The sequence below is a fragment of the Equus przewalskii genome, chromosome 14, assembly GCF_037783145.1.
Source record: "Equus przewalskii isolate Varuska chromosome 14, EquPr2, whole genome shotgun sequence".
Taxonomy (NCBI): Eukaryota; Metazoa; Chordata; class Mammalia; order Perissodactyla; family Equidae; genus Equus; species Equus przewalskii.
The window spans coordinates 1387469-1411260 of NC_091844.1; the positions used below are offsets into that span (position 1 = coordinate 1387469).

At 40.3% G+C, this 23792-nt stretch overlaps 1 protein-coding gene across 8 annotated transcripts in view; it reads right to left on the reverse strand.

The window, feature by feature from the left end:
* The window catches only part of LIMS1 (LIM zinc finger domain containing 1), a 158546-nt gene that overhangs the window by 86299 nt on the left and 48455 nt on the right, over nt 1-23792 (reverse strand). Inside the window, exon 1 of one of the 8 annotated variants that reach the window (XM_070571966.1) lies at nt 16565-16768. The exons of 6 other annotated variants lie outside the window; for them this stretch is intronic. In XM_070571966.1, coding sequence (XP_070428067.1) covers nt 16565-16641 — 77 coding nt within the window. In that variant the 5' untranslated portion in view covers nt 16642-16768. Of the gene's footprint in view, nt 1-16564; nt 16769-23792 lie in introns of those variants that run through there. One more of the 8 variants, XM_070571965.1, reaches the window with a different exon arrangement.

The following is a 23792-nucleotide window of genomic DNA, read 5'->3' on the forward strand; positions in this document are numbered from 1 at the left end:
CTTTCCTATCCTCTCCTATTGTGGAGAAAACAGAAGTCATGTGAAAGAAGCCACCTCAACTGTCTTGAAAACAAGCCCTTGTTTTCACTATTGCCCCCACTTTGTTCAGGATGACTTCTGGTTCCAATGGAATTTAATAAAAGGCACAAAATAATGCTGATTCTACATTAATGTCATTTTGCTGTAGTCGTAGTAATAACAACAGTAACTATGGTGTTAATGCTTTACATATTATTTCATTTAATCCTCAGAACACCCTGTGAAATAAGTGGCATCCCTATTTTGCAGAAGTAGAAACCAAGGTCTACAGTTGGTGACAGGACTGTGATTTGAATGGGTACACCATGTCTTCAGCTCCCTAGTCTGTACTCACTCTACCATATTGTCTCTCTAAAAGTCTATCAACAAGAAAATAGATATAAAAAGTTGTGATCTCTTCAATGGAATGCTATATAGCTACAAAAGAAAAATAATTCAGTAAAGCTACATAAATCCACAAGAATAAACCAAAAAATTAATGTTGGGTGAAAAGCACAACTTGTATAGTAACACCAATAGTATACACTACATAAAATCTAAAACGAAACTACCCCATCTACTGTTAAGAATACATAAATGTGTAGTAAAAGTAGAAAGACATGCACAGAAGTGATACATACCAAATTCAGGAAAGTGGTTTCCTTATGGAGAAAAAACAGGAGGAAGGAAAATAATTGGAAGAGGAAGATTTCAACTATATTTGTAATGTTTTATTTCTTAAAGGTGATGCATATTTGGAGGTTCCTTCTATTCAATTCTATACTTTCACATTTTTTTTAAAAAAGAAGGATGAAGATACAAAGCAGACCTTATCTTAGAGCAGATTTTAAGTCCACAAGTTTCAAAGCACTGTGTCTGCCCCCATGTGGCTCTGTAAGATATTACATGCACACAATTTTCAGGAAACGAAAGTTTAAAAAGGGGCATTGTTAAATCTCAGGTACAACAGCACATGAATGTAACTCATAGTGAAAGCCTGAGTAGTCGCCACTTGACATGCAATCAATATTTAAAAACATATCTTACCACTTCTAAACAATACTTACTACAACAGAAGACCTAAACCACTAAGCTAGATGCAAAAGAATGAAATTGGATCCCATCTTACACCACTCACAAAAATTAACTCAAAATAGATTAATGACTTGAATGCAAGACCTGAAACTGTAAAACTCCTAGAAGAAAAGTAGGGGACAAGCAACTTGGTATCAGTCTTAGCAATGATTTTTTTGAATAAGATACCAAAAGCACAAGCAACAAAAGTAAAGATAAACAAGTGGGACTACATCAAACTAAAAAGCTTCTGCACAGCAAAGGAAACCTCAACAAAGTGAAAAGGCAAACTATGGAATGGGAGAAAATATTTCTAGACCGTATATCTAATAGAGTGTTAATATCCAAAAAATGTAAGAACTCATACAACTCAAGAGCAAAAAACCAATCGAATTAAAAAATGGGCAAAGGACCTAAGTAGACATTTTTCTAAAGAAGATATATAAATGGCCGACAAGTACATGTAAAAGTGCTCAACATCTCTAGTTAACAGAGAAATGCAAATCAAAACCACAGTGAGATATCACCTCACACCTATTAGAATGGCTGTTATAAAAAAGACAAATAACAAGTGTTGGCCAAGATGTGGAGAAAAGGGAACCCTTGTGCACTGTTGTTGGGAATGTACATTGGTGCAGCCACTACCGAAAAGAGTATGGAAGTTCCTCAAAAAATTAAAGTAGAACTACCATACAATCCAGCAATTCCACTTCTGGGTACTTATTCGAAGGAAATGAAAATACTAACTCAAAAAGGTATCTGTACCCCTACGTTCATTACAGCATTATTTACAATAGCCAAGACATGGAAACAACCTAAATGTCCATCGATGGATGATGAATGGATGAAGAAAATGTGATACGTATATACATATATATATACACACAGGCATACCTCAGAGATATTGCAGGTTTGGTTCCAGACCGCCATAGCAAAGCAAATATCACAATAAAGTGAGTCACATGAATTTTTTGGTTTCTCAGTGCACATAAATGTTTACACTCTACTATAATCTATTACAGGTGTCAAAAAACAATGTACATATCTTAATTAAAAATTATTGTTAAAAAATGCTATCATATGAGCAATATATACGTTTCAAAACACACTGTACACTTTAAAATTACACAATGTTATATGTCAATTATATCTCAATAAAGCTGGAAAAATAAAAATTAAAAAACACTATTCTAGGAAACTCACTCAAAGGAAGACGATAATGAGAAAGTTATTGGATATAAACTATAAGGGAAAAGGATCATTGTAAGATACAGTAGAGACAGTAAGATTAAATAAATCATAAGACTAGCAAAAACAGATGAGAAGGGCTGGCTTTCAGATACAATTACCTTAATAGGTAAATGACCACCTGGTGTATAGACTTCAAAACCCAGAAATAAACAAGCAGAAAGAATACAGTAAAAAGAAATCCTGCTCACAGCATTGTTTAGTTTGTAGAATTTAGTACTTTTAATAGCAAACTTTACTAAAGACAAACACCTCTTTTCTGAGTATCCAGGTTAGAGAGAAATAAACCTAAAAATCATACCACAGCGAATCTTAGATGTATAGGAACAAGTCCTTGTGTAAAATTATTTGCATAGATGCATTACTTGTATGGTGAAGATACTAGATAACTGGCATGCTTAATTATGTTCTATTTAACATTTGCGGGGAGGGGGAGCTGAAAATTGTACAGCAGTTCCCACTATGTCCTTTATGTTGATCAAAGGCATCTCTCATCCCCTGGCTGCCCAAGCTCACATCTAGAAGTCATCTTCTTTCTCACCAACCCAGTCAGCGATTGTCGATTTAATGTATGAAATGTCTCTTCCATTCCTTTCTTGATTTACATATACATGCTTTAAAGCCCTCGCTACCCCACATACTGCATACCCAGCTGATGTCCTTGACCCTCACATTCTCCCTTCCATAAGAGGCCTCAGCTTACAGGGGTTAAGAGGCAGGACTTAGAGTCAATCAGGCTTGAACTCAGATGCCAGCTTTGGTACTTAGTAGCTGTTTCTTTTATTTCTAAAAAGGGGATGGTTAAACCCCTACCCTCCAGAGTTGCTACAAAAATTACACGAATTGATGGAGGTAAAGTGGCACACAGGAAGTTCAATAAAAAACAAATATCACCATCATCATCAGTATTTCTCCTTTTCCTCACTGCTGTCCAAGTTTTTTTTTTTTAAATGCAAATCTGATCATATTATGTCTCAGTTTAAAAGACTTCAACAAGATGTCCCTTTTATATGGGATAAAGTTCAAAGACCTTGGCATGACATGAAACACAACCCTCCACAACCTACGTACCTGCCGGGCCTCACTCCCAGTCACTTTTCCCCTTCCTGCAGTGAGTCCTTTCCCCAGCCATGGTTGCCCAGCTCAGCACACTCGTGCGTCTCCATGATTCTGCTGCTCCTTTACCTGTGATGAACTTCCAACTCCCTCCTCATATCCAGCTCTTAGCCAAGTCCATATTCCCACACCGTTTCCATTTTGTGGAGCCTTTCAGAGCTCCCCAAGGAGATGGTGGAAGCTGACCTCTCCTCTGGTCTCCTCCTGAACCTTCTGGCAAATCTACTCTGTTGCACTTGCCATACTGTAATGGTCACATGTTGGTCTGTCTCCCTCACTGAAAATAAGAGATACTCAGAGCCTGCAAAACAGTAGGTATACAAAGAAATGTTTGCTGAACGACTGAAGTTCAGAAATTTCACAGAAACACCAGAGTATTTATAGATTTTTTTAAAAGTATCTCACAAAATTATGATACTTTTTCTTACTAATATATACACAAACACATATTTACACGCATGCACATACACTGAAGTTTACCCAAAAAAAGTCCTTGGTTCACAGTGATACAGAATTTGCTGGATGCTGGAACAGGTAGCTGGCTTCCTATAAAAAGGTCTTACCACAGTGAAAATTTTTTTTTTTTTAAAGATTTTATTTTTTTCCTTTTCTCCCCAAAGCCCCCCAGTACATAGTTGTATATTCTTCGTTGTGTGTCCTTCTAGTTGTGGCACGTGGGACGCTGCCTCAGCGTGGTTTGACGAGCAGCGCCATGTCCGCACCCAGGATTCGAACCAACGAAACACTGGGCCGCCTGCAGCGGAGTGCGCGAACTTAACCACTCGGCCACGGGGCCAGCCCCCACAGTGAAATTTTAAAAACTTAAAGTTTGACCTTCAGTTTCTTAAGCTCAGCAATCCAGTTTTGTCAGTATATCAAAAGTGGCTCCATCTCAGGAGTTCTCATTAACCAAGTTTTAAAGCTGATGTGTAAAACCAGAAATCCAACTTCTAACTGCCAGGCAAACGAAAATATTTAGCTTTCTTAAGCAGCATGTTCTCTCTCTAGCTTTAGACCAAAGGAAACGTCAGAAGGCCGTTTGGTGTGCAAAAATCAGAAAAACGGGAGTTATGCCATCTGAATATTCGGTGACATCAGACTAGGATGGCCAGATGTACTGCCCTCCACAAGGGGCATGGGCTGGCAGTGCAGACACGGTCCTCAGGCCTGGGGGGCCATGGCTGCCTCGCTTGGTGCCTTGGCTGCCAAGCCTCACCTCTGTGACTCTCCTTTGGTTTGCTTGTTCCAGGTTCACATTTTTCTTTATATATACATTCAAGGTCACTTCATCCCCTTTAGGTGACTACAGATCTCTAATCTCATATTGATTTTAAAGTTTGATTTCCTTTCTTCCTAAATTTTTCTTGGGTTCCTCACTGGAGTACCCAAGTATGGTCAACAATACATAGGTATAAAGAACCTGGTTAAAAAGATTAAGATTATACTTTATTACATTCTCTAACTAAGGGCATCACTGGAATCCAAACATTGATACATTCTTCTGCTTATGTTTAACCATGTGCTTGGCATATAGCAGGTACCACAGTAGATATGCGTGGAATGAATAAAGAGGAAAATGTGAACAATATAAGATATTGAAAGGAATAAATAAAAGTTTCCCAAAAAAGAAATTTTTAAAAATTTACAAAAAAATTGATATTTTGAATGGGCACTTCTTTCAGCTCGACACACACAGGTTTCTAGGATGCAAACAATAGAAACCACCTTAGGTTAATTTTAAGCAGAAGGGAGACTCAATAAAGGATATCGTGTTGCTCAGAGAATCTCCAGGATCCACAAAGAACGGAGTTTGTAATGACATCCTGTCCACTGAGGGGAGTCTGTCACGAGACCTGCTTCTCTGGGCGCACACAGCACCACAGGACTTTTGATACCACCATCCCTGGACAGCGGGCCTTGCTGCTCACTCTGGAGGCACTGCTGCCCATGAAAGCGGCTACAGCCATGCTCTCTAGACATTACTGCAGGCAGTTCCTAATCCTTTGCATCTCTGGCTCTCAAGTCAAAGTCGAGTGCAGGTGCACTGACAGCTGGAGCCCACACCACATGCCTGTGCCTCAGCTCATGAGAGGCTGTTGCTGCTCAGGTGGGAGCAAGATTCAGTATCCTGTTGAGATTCATAAGATGGAGAACCACCAAACAATGAGATTCCAACAAAAAAAGAATGATATAAATTAAAATCCCCCGCTCAAAAAAGAAATCAAATCTACTTCCACAGGTCAATTGTTCTTACTTGGTAGAGATTCAACTTCAGACTGCCAAGTGCTCTACACAACTCAGGTCAGCCCCACAAGTGCAACAGACTCGACTCCTAGCTTGCTCCCCTGCGCCTTTGTCCAGCCCTACAGAGCAGAAGCCAGTGGGGAGGGTCTGGCGATTCTCTAGTTTTCTTCCAGGACAGAAGGGAAGGAAGCTAGTTAATGATAGTTACAAAAAATCCGCTCTTGAGGATGGTGATCAGGATAAGACTTGTTTCGATGTAACTAAAATGTTAATATCTAGTCATTTCTACAGAACTGGATTTAATTTGAGAGGCTAAAGGATCTGAATGCAAAACAGTCTAAAAGTTGACGGTGTTAAACAATGTCTTTAAAAACTGCTACAACTCTTCTACAGCTGATCTACCAAACCAGCAAGCCATTGCTGCAGTGGGCCAGAGCAAGTGCTGCATACTCTGCAGGCCCATGGTCTCTGCTGCGACCAGCCTGCGTGCTCTCGGGGCTCACAGGCAATGACAACAGTAATAAATGAGTGTGGTTGTGTTCCAAGAAAAGTTTATTTATGGACACTGATATTTGAATTTCATATAATTTTCACATCTTCCTTTCGTTTTTTCCACCATTTAAAAATGTCAAAACTATTCTTAACTCACAGGCTGTGGGCTAGATTGAGAAAACAGATTTTTCTTTATAAAATGCTAACTCAAACAAAATATTGGACATCACATTTCTTGAAGTGAATATCCAAAAGACCTACACAATCATAGCTTTCTAAAAGGACTGGGGCTAGGTTTACAATGATAGGAAAAACAGACTGTCAGCTTCCACTCTGCCTACATTGGCACAAATGACAGAATAAATAAACGGATCATCTGACTTGCATACGCCTGCTTGGCTGAGCCTCACTCCCCACAAGACGACCAGCACAGGGAGGAAGACTGTGGTTGCTAAACATCTGAGGAGGAAAAGGACTGCTGTGCCCAGGGAACAGAAGTACCCTCCCTTCTCCCCAAAGGACTCCCACCCCCCATGTTGCTAGTATCCAACAATCGGGACTTCATCCTAAGCAAAACTCCAAATGAGGTATTTTATCTTTGACCTGAGACCTGCAATGCTAACCATCCAGCTGCCCACCTTCAATCTCTCCCTCTAAATACAATACTAATCAATTTTTCCTTCTTCTTTGCTTACTAAGAAGTTATAAATTTCCTCAATTCTATTAAAGCTGTGGTAAAAAAAAAATCTGACAAACTAATTTAAACTAAACTATTAATGGTTAAAGTATAACTCCCCCCAAAATATCTTCACTTGACAGTTACCTTTAATATTTTCACTGGCAATATGGAAATTTCAACTACAGCAGGAGATATTTTTTGAGCAGAAAGAGCTTTCTGTGCCTCTCAAATCACGTCTAAGACCCACTTGGTGGAAAAAAAAATGCATTTGTAAACTAATAAATTTGGGGAAAGTAGATATTTGTTTTAGTTTATTGTGAACTGATACACTGGAAAATTTACTAGTTGGAGGGCCTTGAGACAGCTGCCTAAACACCAGGTCCTAATTTGTAATACAGCATACCCTGTAGATTCAAGGGGAAGTTCACAAACATACACTGCACAGCCTACCAGAAAATAGGAACTCATAATCGGTAGTTATTATTGTGATAAATAAGGATATCTAAGAAACAGTTTAGGACTTGATCTGTAGAACACATGGGAGAAGACTTTAAAAGAATAGCACTTCTGTTTGCATTATGGAAAAAGAAAAGAGGGAGAAAAAGAAAAGGCGCATACAGAAATTCTTCCAGCTGTCGGGGTGGAGAGATAGAGTGTTTCTCCCTGCTTCTCTCACATGCAGACACACACACACACAAGCACACACACTAGCAACCTGTCAGAAAGTACTGATCTGGTCTGTATTAGTGAATTTGCTGCTTATTCAATTACAAGAACTGGGAAGGAAAATCAAGTACTATACCAATGTTGGTCACTGAATGGCGTGGCCTCAGTATACTACTACCAGGTCACAGGGAGGTCAAAAGAGTATCAGCTCTTAGTGTGTCTGCAGCAGACAGCCAAGATCCCCGACACAATTCCTTAAGCATATTGTAAGGCACTCCTGCAAGCAGATGCCAGGAGATCACGCCCTGTTCCTAATCTTTGCCCTGAGGGAACTATTCTAGCATGGGCCTCCCCTCACCCAGGTACACCAAAGGTTGTCCCCAAACCTCCAGCTCTTACTTGACACTTTGCTATAGGTGGAAACTTCTTCTCCCTTTAATTAAACGACTGGGCAAAAATATGACCTTTGCTTTACAGACTTCAAAAATGAGGCTAACCCCTTTCAAAATCTCAATGATGTTTTTTGCAGAAACAGAAAAATCCATCCTAAAATTCGTATGGAATTTCAAGGGACTTCAAAAAGCCAAAACAATCTTTAAAAAGACAAAGTCAGAGGTCTCACACTTCCTGATTTTAAAACTACAAAGTTCCAGTAATCAAAACAGTGTGGTGCTGGCATAAAAACAGACACACAGACCAATGGAAGAAAACTGAGAGCCTAGAAATAAACCCTCACAAATATGGTCAAATGATTTTTGACAAGGGTGCCAAGACCATTCAACGGGGAAAGGAAAGTCTTTTCAACAAAAGGTGATGGAAAAAATATATATCCACAAGCAAAAGAATGGAGTTAGACCCTCATCTCATATCATATACAGAAAATAAACTCCAAATGGAACAAATAAAACTCTTAGAAGAAAACACAGGGGAAAGGCTTCATGACATTAAATTTGGCAATGACTTCTTGGACATGAAATCTTGGATATATATACACCAAAAGCACAGGCAACAAAAGTAAAAATAGATAAATGGCATGACATCAACAATAAAAACTGTGCATCAAAGGACTCAATCAATAGAATTAAAAAACAACCCATGGAAGAAAATATTTGCAAATCATTTATCTAATAAGGAGTTAATATCCAGAATCTATAAAAAACCTCTCACAACTCAATAACAACAAAAAACCAACCAGATTAAAAAATGGGCAAAGGACTTGAGTAGACTATTCTCCACAGAAGATATACAAGTGGCCAATAAGTACGTGAAAAGATGCGCAACATCACCAATCATTACAGAAATGCAAATCAAAACCACAACGAGATACCATCTCATACCCATTAGGATGGCTAATCACCAAAGAAAAAGAAAAGAACAAATGTTGGGGATGTGGACAAACTGGAATCCTTTTGCACTCTTGGTGGGAATATAAAATGGTGCAGTGGCTATGTAAAACAGTACGTCAGTGCTCAAAAAAATAAAAAATAAGGGCTGGCCCAGTGGCATAGTGGTTAAGTTCCCATGCTCCACTTCGGCATCCAGGGTTCGCCAGTTCAGATCCCGGGCACGGATCTATGCATCACTCATCAAGCCATGGTGTGGCACGTGTCCCACATATAAAATAGAGGAAGATGGGCACAGATGTTAGCTCAGGATCAATCTTCCTCAGCAAAACAAGGAGGATTGGAAGCAGATGTTAGTTGAGGGCTAATCTTCCTCATCAAAAAAATGAATAAATAAATAAAAATAAATAAGAAATAGATTTACCGTATGACTCAACAATTTAATTCTGGGTATATACATAAAAGAATTGAATACAGAGATGCTAACAGATACTTGTACACTCAAGTTCATAGTAGCATTATTCATGATGGCCAAGAGGTGGAAGCAACTCAAGTGTCCACTGATGGATGAATAGATAAACAAAATGTGATACATACGTACAATGGAGTATTACTCAACCTTAAAAAGGAAGGAAATTCTGACACATGCTACAACATGGATGAACCTTAAGGAAATTATACTAAGTGCCATAAGCTAGACCCAAAAAGACAAATACTATATGATGCCACTTACATGAGGTACCTAGAGTAGTCAAATCTATAGAGAGAAAGTAGAATGATGGCTACCAGAGGCCGGGGGAAAAGGGAGAATAGGGGGTTATAGCTTAATGGACAGAGTTTCAGTTTTGCAAGATGAAAAGAGTTCTGGAAATGAAAGCACAACAATATGAATGTACTTAATGTCACTGAACTATACACTTAAAAATGTTCAAGATTTGTAAATTTTATCTTATATGTATTTCACCATGATTTAAAAAAATGAGGCTAGAAGCTGCAAAATGAGGATCCTGAAGGATTATACAAGACTCTAATTCTAATTCTTTTCATTTTTCAGACAAAAAAATAAAATTGAAGTCCTGTAGGTAAAAGAGCCAAGAGCAGGATCCAGGTACACTTACTGCCAGCACACAGCTTTACAAAAAAAAAAAAGTAAGGATAATGGGAAAAGATTGAAAGACAGGAGTTAAGTGGGACAAAGACGACAAAGTAGGCAGAATCAAAGGAAGAAAGAGAATGAAGGGGAAATTCCAAGAACATTTTAAAACAATTTCTGTCTTGCTGGAATAGAAGTCTGAAAGTATCATTTATCTTGTTCGGGGTAGAGCTGAGGTCTGTGGAAATTCCCATATAAGGCAGTTTGCTCATGGTTATTTCCTCAAGCAGACATTACAGCTCTCCAACTGAAAAAGGCATTACGCACTGGAGAGAAAAGAATTCTTTGGCAATGACATGCATATATACATTAAAGGCTGTGGTTTCTGTTCTTAATGGTTAGTAGATTTGCCAGGACATGTCATCCCCACGCCCAAATATGGTTCAGCACACAGCAGTCAACACCACACAGTTTTCCTGTGGTCTCTACTGGTGGTGGTGATAAAGGCTGGTATGACCTTCCTGCTCTCCATAAATGGCCCCTCAGTCAATAACGTCCTACAAGATATGGTAACATCTTTAATTTCTGTTAAAGAGCAGTTCTGCCTTTTACGTGTGGTCCCTTTCTTCCACAGAGTTTTCCTTCTTAGGTGAAGCGGATCTCCTGAACCACCATAATTTTCCCCAATGGCTTCAAAGCAGAGCCTCTACCTTTGAATTTTTAGGACGAGTCTCACTACCTTTTTCTTAGATCTATGCAGGCAAATTTGGTAACTACTAGGCACATGCAGCAACTTGAAATGTGGCTAGACCAAACTGAGATACACTTTAAGTATAAAACACACAAGGGATTTCAAAGATTTAGTTCAACAAAAGTAAACTATCTCAATAATTCTTTAATATGATTACATGATATGTATACAGTTTGGATGTGATAATAGTTTGGCATATTGAGTTAAATAAAATATATTATTAAAATTTATTTAACCTGTTTCTTTTTCCATGCAGCTACAAGAAAATTTTAAACTATACTTGTGATGTGGCTCACATTACATGTTTATTAGATAGCACCATTCTAGATAATATAATAAACCTTGTTTACTGAATAAAGAAAGTAGCCCAGAAAGCATTTTGAGGAGAAGGCACTGAAAATTCAGGCATGCCCTGTCCAAATTTAAGAAAAAAGGAATCCTTGAATCCTTTCATTTCTAACCACAGAGCAAGGGGAGTGGCAGCCTGGACTAGAATTCTGGTGCTCTCTCTCTCTTCTTAGCCAGGGCAAATTTCTTCACTTGCAGATTAGATTTTCATCCATAACATGGGCATAATAAAACTCCATACCTGCTGTCAAGGACCAAAAAACAGAAGGAAAGCATTTTAACATTTTGCGACACAAAGTATGTCCTCAGTAAATGTTAACGTCCCTTTCTTTTAAGGTCCTGGAAATCCTGTGGACACGTTCAGTAGCTGATTTAGTCATCTTGGGGTTAGTCATGGAAAGCCTGGATTCCGATTCTCTTTTTTCCCTCTTCTCCAATCTAATTACTTCCTTAGAGCTCACCCTTACAGGGCGAGGGTATACAGGGAGCCTTCTGGGCAAAATCTATCCCCTTCCCACAGCTGCACTGTCTATTCTGTTTGTCTCATATTCTTCCCACCTCCCTTCTGCTAGCGCATGTATTTAAAAAATCATTAAAATTAACTTCAATATTGTGGCTACTGCTCATTTTCTCCTTAGGACCGTTATCAATAGCTCATTGCTACTGCCTAAATTTAAATACAGCTCTGTTACAATTTTACCTATTTTGTGTGTGCACACTCTGTTTTCTTAAGACACATGGATACATCCTTTATTTCCCAGTAGTGTCTCAACAGATACACAATGAATGACATTTATAATAGTCTCAGAAATAAGTAAAATAAAACTGAATGTTGACTTTCAGCTACTGACCAGGTCAATCAGGTTTACAGGGAACGAAAAGCAACTTCTTTGACTAGGAAACTACATCTGATTTGGTAGTCTGGGGTTTATTTCTGGCTGGTTTGTCCATGGAAAATTAATGTTTATGATTTCCTAGCAGTATGCTAGGCTGGCAGCCCTGAAGATTGAATTCCTCCCTTGGATGGTGCTATTTTCTTATCTTCCAGTCAACCTTCCCCAAATACTTGCTGTTATTTATTACAAGGACTAACCCTTCCGAAAGTCTGGCTTAAATAAGTTTATTGTGTGTTGGTGTGATCGAACCTCTGGATATCACTCACCTCTAGGACTCTCTCCACAAGGAAGACAGCAACTCTAGGTCGGGACTGGATGGAAAAGAAGGATCAACTCCTGCCAGATTTCCTCCTTGCTATCGCTTTAGAGAAGATAGGGGCTGGTGACAGAAGCAGAGGAGGAAAAGGAAAGGGAAAGAAATAACGAGGGAAAGAAAAGGTAAGAGAAGGGTTGAGAAGACTGAAGAAGGAAAAACGCAAAGGAAAGAGAAGAGGGTCTTTGCAGTATAGTCAGGCGTGGGACACTTTAAAGAGGTCAGCATCTGTGGAGATGCGAAGCAGAAGAGAAAAACCATGAGATGATCAGATACAAAGCAGAACTTGGCTTCTTTTTAGCTCAGAACCCTGAATTCTAGAAGTTCTGGATCTCAAAGGAGACACACATGAATGGTGCAGAGTAAAACAAAAAATAAAGGAAGGAAAAGAGTTGGTGGTCCCTCAAAAAATTAAACAGAGGGGCCGGCCCAGTGGCGCAGCAGTTAAGTTCACACGTTCTGCTTCTCAGCGGCTCGGGGTTCGCCAATTCGGATCCCGGGTGCGGATATGGCACCACTTGGCATGCCATGCTGTGGTAGGCGTCCCACATATAAAGTAGAGGAAGATGGGCACGATGTTAGCTCAGGGCCAGCCTTCCTCAGCAAAAAGTGGAGGACTGGCAGTAGTTAACTCAGGGCTAATCTTCCTCAAAAAAAAAAAAAAAAATTAAACAGAATTACCACATGACTCAGCAATTTCACTGCAGGGTTTATACCCCAAATAATTGAAAACAGGGACTCAAACAGATACTTGTACACTCATGTTCCTAGCAGCATTATTCATAGCAGCCAAAAGGTGGAAACAATCTAAGTGTCCACTGAGAGCTGAATGGATAAACAAAATGTGGTACACCTATACAATGGAATAACATTCGTCCATAGAAAGCATTCTGATACATGCTACAATGTAGATGAACCTCAAAAACATTTATGCTGAGTAAAAGAAGCCAGACACAGAAGGTCATATGTTGTATGATTCTACTTATATAAAATATATAGAAGAGGCAAATTCATAGAGACAGAGAGTGGATTAGAGGTTATCAGGGGCTGGGAGGAGGGAATGGGGAGTTAATGGGTATGGGGTATCTGTTTGGAGTGATGGAAAGTTTTGGAAATAGATAGTGGTGATGTTTGTACAACATTAGGAATGTAATTAATGCCACTGAAGTTTATACTTAAAAATGAAATGACGAATTTTATGTCATATGTATTTTGCCACAATAAAAAAAGAGGAAAGGAGGGAACATTTGTTGACCTCTTAAATCTCACCAAATATGAAACTAGGATCCTTTTACATCCATTAAATTAATCCTCATTAGTCACAGATTAGGTATTACGGCCATTTACACAGGAGGAATCTGCAACTCAGGTAGTAAATAATGTGTTCAGAATCATAGAAGTGGCAGAAGTAAAATGTGAACCCAAGTCTGGTGGCTCTAAAACCCAGCTCTTTCAACTATACCCAAGTGTTCAAGAGGAAACAGGCTCAACGAATAAACAAACAAGGGAGAAGGATTCTCCTTACAGGTCTGACACACTTGCACAAGCTGACCCAGAGAACTAGGTGTCTAAACACTTTCCCAGGCTGCAAACAAGCTGCTTGGCAGCAGCAAAGAAACTTCCTTTTAGCACAGTTTTTAAGCCCTATAAATATACTGCTAAAAGAATATCTGCCTCTTCTCTCCCCCTGCTGAGAATACTTGGTAAAGTTTACTTTTTTCAATTTCTCATGTGCTATATATCCTATCCCAAACTCTCATCTGAGGTGCTAAAGTGCCCATCCCCCAACCCCCAAGAGGACCATTATATATTTGTAGCAATGTTTGGTATATAAAATACTTTCCTAGACGTCACCTCATTTAATTTAATCAATCACTCTATAGGACATCAACATCTCCATTCTGTAGACTGATAAACTATGCCCCAGAAGCAACACCCAACTCGGAGCTAAAATCTGTCCTAGTGTAGACACCGGACAGAGGCATTTATGGGAGCATTGCTCCTATATTATAGCTTTGTTCTGAGAATGAATGGATCAATCAATGTATTGCTAAGAACTTTTGGACAAGACCTAATTCAAAATCACTGTAAGGCCTCTGCACTAAAAAAATAAAACTAAAAATATTTTTTTAAAGTTTCCTAAAAGCTTTACCTTTTCTCTGGGAACTTTTGGAGCTGCTGACATCAAGAAATTGTCAATGAAACTTAAGACTCCTTCCCATCCTTATGACGGATTCAAGGCCCCGTCACGAGACTGTTGAAACTTCTGCTGCAGGACACTCACACATCTGGTCCCATCAACTGGAACCATTTCTTAGTCATCTTTGTATTGCCAGAACCTAGCACAGTGCTTCTCATGGAGAAAACAAGTCAAATATCAACCAAATGAAGGAATCATTAACACAACCTTTCATATGGTGTTGCAATATCCACTCTCCGGTCCTCCCCGTCCATCCTTTACACGGCAATGTTACCATATCATTTCACTGCAAAATCACCCCAAAATTTCATATTGCATTCAAGACCAGTACTCCATGTGCACTCCCTGTCACTCTCACCCCTCAAACACACCTTACATCCTCACACATTAGATGCCTTTAGAATTTCTTTCATTCATTCAACACTCATTTATTGAGCACTTCGTGCTCTAGGTTCTGGGAATACAGGAGTTAACAAGGGAGACATCACCTCTGCTTCACAGCCTAGCGGGAAAGAGTAGAAAAGACAGGGCATTTGAAAGGCAGGAGGGGCCTGAGGGCAGGGCACAGATCAAGTATGCCCTTGCAAGCCAGAATAAGAACTCCAGGTTCCAGTCCAGGTGAGATGGAAAGGCAGGGGAAGATTCTGAACAGAGAAGTAAAGTTGACCTGCAAACTTTTGCTCAACCTGTTGCCAACTCTGCCTAGGACCCATCATTTTTTAAATGTTGAAATTTACTCACTCTTCAAAGCCCAACTCAAAAATCACCAGCTAAATGGTGCCATCCCTAAGAATTATAGGTCACGCCTCCTTTTGGTTGTCCCCCAAAACTTGAAAGCATTCATGATGATCTGATTATGTTCGGTTATTTGTATGCAATTTTTAAATAGCACCAAGTGTGTATGTTTATCCAGAGTATTTTATTCATTTTTTATTCTATGAGCCATGAACATTGCCTGTTTGCAAACCAAAGTGTGTACCCTTTTTATTAATTGAAAGACCAAATTAAAGTGACCATCCTCTTTGGAACTTTCTTTCTTGCTCCTGAAAAAAATAATTCTGTTCTCCTGATCACTATAACTATTCCATATTCCATGATTATGTGCGTGTATGTATATATATAACACACATATATATAAAATAACATACATAAAATAAGAAACTCCCTTATGCATCACCCCATCTATATCACAGGCATATTTCTCTCAAGGTTATCATGAACTATAAAATAAATGTTTTCATAAATACATTTAAATCTCCAAGGAAATTCACTGTGTAAGGCAAATCAGGTGGAAGGCAGAAGACCCTTTTGGGGTGAGTAATCACCTCTTAAATGTTTTACAAATGTAGACTTGGTGCATTATGGTTCCTTTAAAAATGGCCTGCCATGTTTCAAATGGAGTTACACAGGTTAGTGAGTGAGACTAACTCCTCAACTACTTATAGTTGCCTTTTTCCCACCATGGCAAGATGAAAGTTCACTAACCATAGTTTTAAACAGCACAGGCTTGTTTGTTTTTCTTAAGACCCTGGATAGAATTTGGGTTAAAAAATACTTAATGTAATAAAATGCCAAAAAAGCATTACTAAGGACTCTTACAGTATAAGTCTCTGCAGGACTGTAAACTATATGGCACTAAGCATTATGAAGGTTGTTAATACTTTCTTTGCAAACATAAGGGTACAGCCTCCCTTCCTCACCCACTCTTGCTTTGAAACCAATAAAACATAAAGTTGTTTTTACATATACTCAGTAATAAAACACACACCCACAGGAAGTAACAAGCTCAACGGTGACCCGTGCAGCAGGCAGGAGAAAACTTTAATTAGCACGGCTAAAGGCCACTAAAACCCACTCCAAACCTTTTCTGTTACTGTACCTGCAAGGTTAGACAAATATCTTTTAAATAACTGAGAAAGGTAGGCCATAAGGAACACGAGTCTAGAAATACAACAAACACCCTGGGTTTGGCTGGTCCAGGCCATCCCATTACTACTTCTCGCAAACTTTCACTCGTCTGTCCCATCGCTTTGCACACACAGCCCCACCCCTGCAGGCGCAAGGCGATATTCCAGCACCTTACCTGCTGTGCCTCCACGCCCCTTTTCTCTTCGCTCTAGAATAAGAATCTCTTTCTAGTACTTCTCTTCTTATTTTCATTCATTTATCAGGGCTTGGGAAGCCAGTTTCACATCACAGTGAATTATCTTTAAAAGCTCCTGCTTCCTATACCATAGAGGACTTCCTCCTCTTAACTTCATATCTGCTGCCTTGAGCTATATTTGAGCCAATGAAAGCAAGTCGAAGGTTTCCTTTTCTGCATTCAGTCAAATCATGTGACATGGAGTGTTACACCGTAACCCCACAGTTCTGAAGCAATAAGACAACCCCCCTAAATGTCGTAACTCACATCCTGTTGAGCGGGGTTGTATATTTTACTAAGTTAAGAAATTCACCCACAAACTTATTTAAAGTATTTGTAATATCCAGAAAAATATTTACAAAAATGAATAACTGATCAAAAGAGAAAGAAGTGAACTTCCATAAAATGACAGCTTGCACCTTTTGGGACCTCGACATTATCTACAAGTTTGAATTCATAGAGCTTCTTTTCAGGTTCCTCTGAATGCTTCACCACTTAGGAGTTGAGCAGCTTGTCTTTATTTTATCTTCCCTGTGGCACGGCCCAGCTCACAAACAGGCAAGCCAAACTCTGTCTGGCTGACCAGTGCGAACGGCTCCTTCTGTCCCAGATGTCCTCAACACACATAGTGCAGGGAGGAGCAAGGCCAGCGCTTCTGAGGCCTCACACACCGACTGAGTCACCTCCCAGGACTCCAAGGGGCCAAGTTTCCACCCAAGAATAATAAATGGATCTTCGGTTGACATGGAGGAAGCCCTCAAAAGCAATTAATGCAGGCTTCCATGAATGAAGACTTCCGTGCCCTGATTCACTGAGGATACTACAAGAAACTTCCTTAACTAATTTCTTTATTATAGAGCAGTCACTTTTAGGATGATAACAGCATTTCTAGGTTAAAGGATCTGAGGTTAATCTTTAAAAACGAGAAAACAATGCACCACCTTTGCTCATTACACCAACACTACAGATTGGGTGCTGGCAGCATTTAGAGACAGCGATGGCAGATGAGTGGCACTGACAGGCACCTAGGATGGCCGCCTACTTTACAGGGAAGGAGTTTAGCGCCTGGAGAGGTGGAAGAACTCATCTAAGACAAGCTAAAGGCAGAGTGAGTTGTAAAGCCCCGTGCTCTGCCCAGCACTCCCTGGGGGGCACACTCATAGGCTTCGCTCTCACGTTGCACTCTAAAACCTAATCATCAGAGCTGGCTTTAGGTTTCCCACACAACACTCAATGCAGAAAAATTCCAGCAAGAATATTTTTCTGGCTTTGATTTACTTTCTTCAAGGATATGGGAATGGAATGCAGAAGGAAGCTGGAAGTGCCAAGGCTGTTTGTGAGTGAGAAGCAGGCCCTCCTACCCCTTCCCACCAGTGACAGTCCTACACCACAGACACAAACCCTGGGAAGCAGCTGCGATCTCTCTTGGGAGAAGGAAACAGAACGGAAGGCTCCTGAGCCGGAGTCCCAGGACAAGAAATTCTCTCTAAGAAAGTAACTTACGTCACTGCAGTTAAAATCCAAAAGAGGGGACCATTTGATATTTTTGTGTGTCCCAAATCTTTACTGATTGCCATGCACTGTGAAGGAACAAACAGGGTGCTGTGACAGACAAGGGGGCACACATGGCAGGGTGACTGGGGGAACTCTATCTTGAGTTCCTCCAGCTCCTATCTCACCCTTCTCCTCTCTTCAAGCGCAGCCTCACTTCCCATTTACTCTTCAATTCAGTGCAATCTGGAAACATCTCCTATTAAGGTCACAATCACCTGTTAAAAAACAAATCTAGAAGATATTTTTCAATCCTTATCTTACATTTGACATTCATCAACAACGCTCTCCTGAAATTTTCAGTTCAATTCCCTTCGTTTCCAGACCATCAGACTTGTATCTCTCTGATCATCCCATCATTGTTTCCTCTGCAGGACCCTCTTCATCTGCCTGCCTTTAGGTATGGCAACTCCCCTAGTTCTGACACTGGCCCTGCACATCTTATTGTGTACATTCTCCCTGATCACTTCATCACCTCTAACGGCTCCACTACTTCCTCCATATTAGTAACACCAGCCAGATCTTTCTCCTTAACTTCCCAGTCATACAGCAAACTGTCTGCTGGCTGTTTCTATGAAGACATCTCAATAGGCAATTCAAACTCAAGATGACTAAATAAGCCAGTGTCCCTCTCCCCGCTATGCCTATATCTGGTTCTTCCTCTTAATATGTCCTCTCTCAGGTATGGCAACATTACCTAACCCTGGAAAGGTCTCAGTCATCCTTGACTCCTTATCTTCAAATCATCCACTTCTGCTAATTTTAACTCCTAAGTAGTTCTCAAATGCGTCCGTCCGCCCCAGCTCACTCGCACTGTTAGCCCTGCCACAGTTCTAGCCTTCATGATTCCTCTCTTGGTCTGCTGCTGCAGCCTCCTAAGTAGCTTCCCTGCCGCCAGCCTGGCCTCCTTCAATCAAATCCAAGAGACCCAGCCAGCAAGTGATCCAGGGAACCTGGTGTTTCTCTAAGGAACTTGCTCTCTACTTCACTGAGCACAAAGTCAAGCCCCTACAGGAAGCATACAAACCCTACATCACCTGGCCCATCTATTTCCCCAAATCCTCATCTCTGGACACTCCCCGCCACTCACTATATGCAACCCAGCAGTGACGCACACACCACACAGGCCCTCATCTAGATGTTGCTGCTTATACTGACACCTCAGCCTGAAGGATCTTCCCCATCTTCCCCTCACTGACTCTAACATCCTTGTGCAACTGACATGAAGCATCAGGTTTTCAAAAAACCTGTCCTAACCCTTTTCCAGTCCTACTCTCCTGTTTAGATCTGGCACTCCTCCTCACTCACATTGCAACCGCTTCTGTTTCTAACCTCCTTGAGGGCTGGAACTAGACTCCTACTCATCTTATGGCCCTTGTGCCATGCCTAGCATACACACCAGGCATTTAATAAAGTTTAACTAGAGCAAGCCTGTAGGAGAGGCACTGTCATTCTCACCTTACAGATAAGGAGAAAGATGCTCAGAGAGAGGTTATATGACTTTTTAAAAGTCACTCAAGGATAAATCTAAGAAAGGAACTTGAAATGCAAAAGCACACTAGCTAAATTAAAGTCTTTTTCTTAAAAGCAGAAAGCCTCTCAGAGCTAAACGCGGTGGGAGCAGGGAATGCGTCTAAGTTTTGGACTCTGGAGCCTGACAAGGTGCTACCTGGCACATTGTAAGTACCTCATAAATATTGGTTGGCTCACTAAGACTCCAGAGAGGGTCGCTTTCATTTATTCAGCACGCACAAGTGGGTTTGCTTCTCTCCAGCAGAGGGAGCTACAGCTCTGCATCATCTCCAGCTACAGACTGGGTGCCCTGGTAAAAGAACGGGTCTTTTTCATCCATCCACTGCTATGCTTTTTCCTTTATAAGCCTCCCACGGATACAAAGAAAATCAGGATCAATGTTTTCCATAGAATACTCTCTGAATGGTCACAGATCTACTTTATACCTTGTTCAATGTCCTTGCATATGTTTTCCTCTCTGGCCTTTCAAAAACTCTGGGCAATTTCACCCAACTTGGTTCTACCCAATCTATCAACTGCTACTGAATTTCTCCATCTTTATATACTCTTCTTAGGTTCTTATTACAAAAGACGTTTATAACCCAACAAGTTCATCATCTTTTTTCCTATACATATGCTTTCCCCAGGGTCTCTGCCCCATTTCACTTGAAAAAGCATTAGTTTAGTTTTTAACCATCTCTCTTTTAAAAACAAAAAACAAAATGAAAACCTTTTCAATATATCCTAATCATTGTCTGAAAGGCAGGCTTTGAGCTTCAAATAGGATAAAAACAATTAATACCACTAAAGAGAGTAAAGCTTAAAGAAAAATCCCAAACTTTATTCTTTACTCAATTTACAAATTACACGGCATTCCAGGAAAACTTAGCGTTTATTAAAACACTAAGTAAATTGAAACCGTGTAAAAGTACTCCACAATTATACCTAAAATAGAATTAGGTGCTATGCTCAGATAACTATAAAAAGATTTTTTCCATTTTTAAAATTTTTAACCTACACCAAAGTCTTGAGGATGCAAACCCTGTGACACCCAGCACCCCTAGCCTGGCCGATTCAACACCTAGTGTCCTTTACGTCAAACTATCGGGGGAACAGTAAATGCCCCACACATTCCCAGGTGCTCCTTAGGGAGCACTTCTAGCCCCACTGAGAACTATTCACCCAGAGGATTTCTGAGCACTGATTAAGTACCCGAAGGAACCACTTGTTGGTGTTTGACTTGACCTATTTAATATACAACACTGAATACTATTAATATTAAAACACTGTAACTAAAAAAATTCCAACTCTAACTTTTTAATCAAGGAAGTCCCCAATTTGTAAATATTTTCAAACTGAGACAAAACTGTCAAGAAAACAGTATCATAAAAGAAGATGTGGTACATATATACAATGGAATACTACTCAGCTGCAAAACAACAAAACCATTCCATTTGCAATAACATGGATGGACCTTGAGAGAATTATGTTAAGTGAAATAAGCCAGCGAGAGAAAGATAATCTGTGTATGACTCCACTCATATGAGGAATTTAAAATTATGGACTAAGAACAGTTTAGTGGATACCAGGGGAAAGGTGGGGTGGGGGGTGGGCACAAAGGGTGAAGTGGTGCACCTACAACATGACTGACAAACATTAGTGTACAATTGAAATTTCACAAGACTGTAACCTGTCAATAACTCAATAAAAAAAAAAGAAAAATAAGTAAAAAAAAAGAAAACAGTATCATAAAATAGCAAGCCTCTTCTAACCATAACAGCCAAGAGAGAGCCCTAAAGAGCAGCATTTGGTCTAAATGCTCCTGGCTCTGGAGTCTTTCTGAGTTTGAGCAAGGTACAATCCCCAGCATACACTTAGACCCGAGCCTTTGTGAAGCATGGGAGCAGAAGAGGGGGTGCAGCTTGCGAATTTCCACGGCACTACTGTGGGAAGACTCCAGTAGCCCAAGGACAGGGCAGGAGAGGGACAATGCCGGCATATGGCATTATGTCGGAATGAGAGGCCCTGATGGCTGTGTTGGATCCCACAAGTACTACACTGGGGAACAGTTGTTCATACCCAAGTGTTCTTAAGTTAAACCCGGTCTGCTTAGGTATGCCAACTCAGCATTTTCAAAACTGAGTGAAAGCCCTACTCCTCTCCTGAACTAGCTTGTCTCCACACAAGACACCGCCATTCACCAGCTGGCCCCAAGCCAGAGACATGCGGGTCAGCCTCAACTCCTCAAACATCCTCGTAAACCTCCGAACGTCCAATGGCAAAGTCCTTTCCTTTTTGCCCCTTAACTATCTCTAAGTCTATGTGCACATTTCTATCCCTGTGGACAGTACCTACTTCTGGCACCATAACCTCTCACGTGGATCAACACAACAGCCTTCTAACTGATCTCTGAACTTCCACTCTTTCCTGATCACTGTCCCCAACCCACCCCCTTTCTGAGCCATTGCAAAATTGCCTTCTGGGCTATATACCCACTTGCCTCCACCTCACTTTCAGATCTAGCTCTTCTGATCACAGAACAGGCACCTACTCACGCTGGCTAGACACAGTGCTGGTTCCTACCCTCAGCCACAGTGACTAGTCCTGGTTTGGGCACCGGACCCAAGCTAAGCTAATCCGATTCTATTTCTTGAAAACTAGAAATCTGAATAGAGACTAATACTCTGCAGGGAGTACAAGTCAACTAATGGTATTACCCTACAGACAAATTCCACAAGTTCTGCTGAGATGCCCGGGGTTGCTCTAGTTGTCTGTCCTCTCCGAGACCTGTATGCGCAGCCCCTTCTTCAGTTCTGTGAGGCACCCCACTATCTTTCTAATAAATTCCTTTCTAGGTTATGTTTGCCAGAGTCAAATCCTGTTATTTGTAACCAAGGAAACTTAAGTAACAGTAAAATTGTCTTGGCCTGACAAAGTGACCCTTTCTGATCTGGCCGTCCCTGCTCCCACTCAGCACTTCCTAGGTCCACTCCTGACTCCACAGGCTCCAAGCCAGCCATGGGGATCTGCCTGCCACATCTCAACATCCTGCCCTCTCTTCCCTCTTGGCCTTTGCGCCTTCTGCTCTTCCTTCCCAGAATGTCATCTCCGAATGATTCCCACTCATCATGAGGACTCAGCTGGATGTCACCTCCTCTGGGAAATTTTTCCTAAGCCCCTCAGCCTGGTCATTCATGCTCCCTTAGGGCCTCGAACTCAGTACTCCTAACATAAAGCTTAACACTCCAAATTGTATTTGCCTGATTCCTCATTAGTCTGACTCCAAGTGGAAGTTTATTACAAGTGGTGATTCTTACTCACAGCTGTGTCTCCCACACAAGGTGCACATGCCTGGCAGAGAGCAGGCTCTTGTAACTACTTCTCACACAAATGAACGCACCCGGAAATCAGAAGTCCACTTCCACAACTCAAATGAGTTCTGAGGGCAGTGTGACAGAAGTGTAAATATATTTCTTTGGAATCAAGAGGCCATGGATATTCAATGTTAAATTCATTTTATTTTAATATTAATTCATTTCAAAATCAGTTAACCATGTGTTCACTTTAAGATTTGTGCACTCTTTTGTATGTGTTTTATACATCAATAAAAATTTTCAAACACATTAAACATAGCTGAAAAATATAGTTATTGACTAGTAATAAATTCCACACCCACGGGAACACCATCCGATGGCAGACTGACTACACATAAAATTCCCTGGGTTAGAGCCTTAATTTACCAATTACCAGCTGTGACGCCTTGGTTCAGTCAAAATATTTGATATTCAGCTTTACCATCTATAAAATGAGAATAATAACCATTTTGTCTAAATCTCAGGGCTATAAAAAAGACAAAGTGAAATCATAAAAATAGAATCATAAGGTGTTTTTGTTACAAAATTCTCTATCATCTCAGAGTGAGTGTTATTTGAACCATAAAAATCAGATTTTGAAGAATACAACACTTTGGCATGAAAATGCTTACACAATCCCAGGAATGTACACCAAAAGGAGATATGGGATAATGAATCCACGGTGCTAGCCTGAAATTCAAGGTTAAATTTATTCCTGAGGAAGAAAGGCTATTCCTACATCATCATGTTTC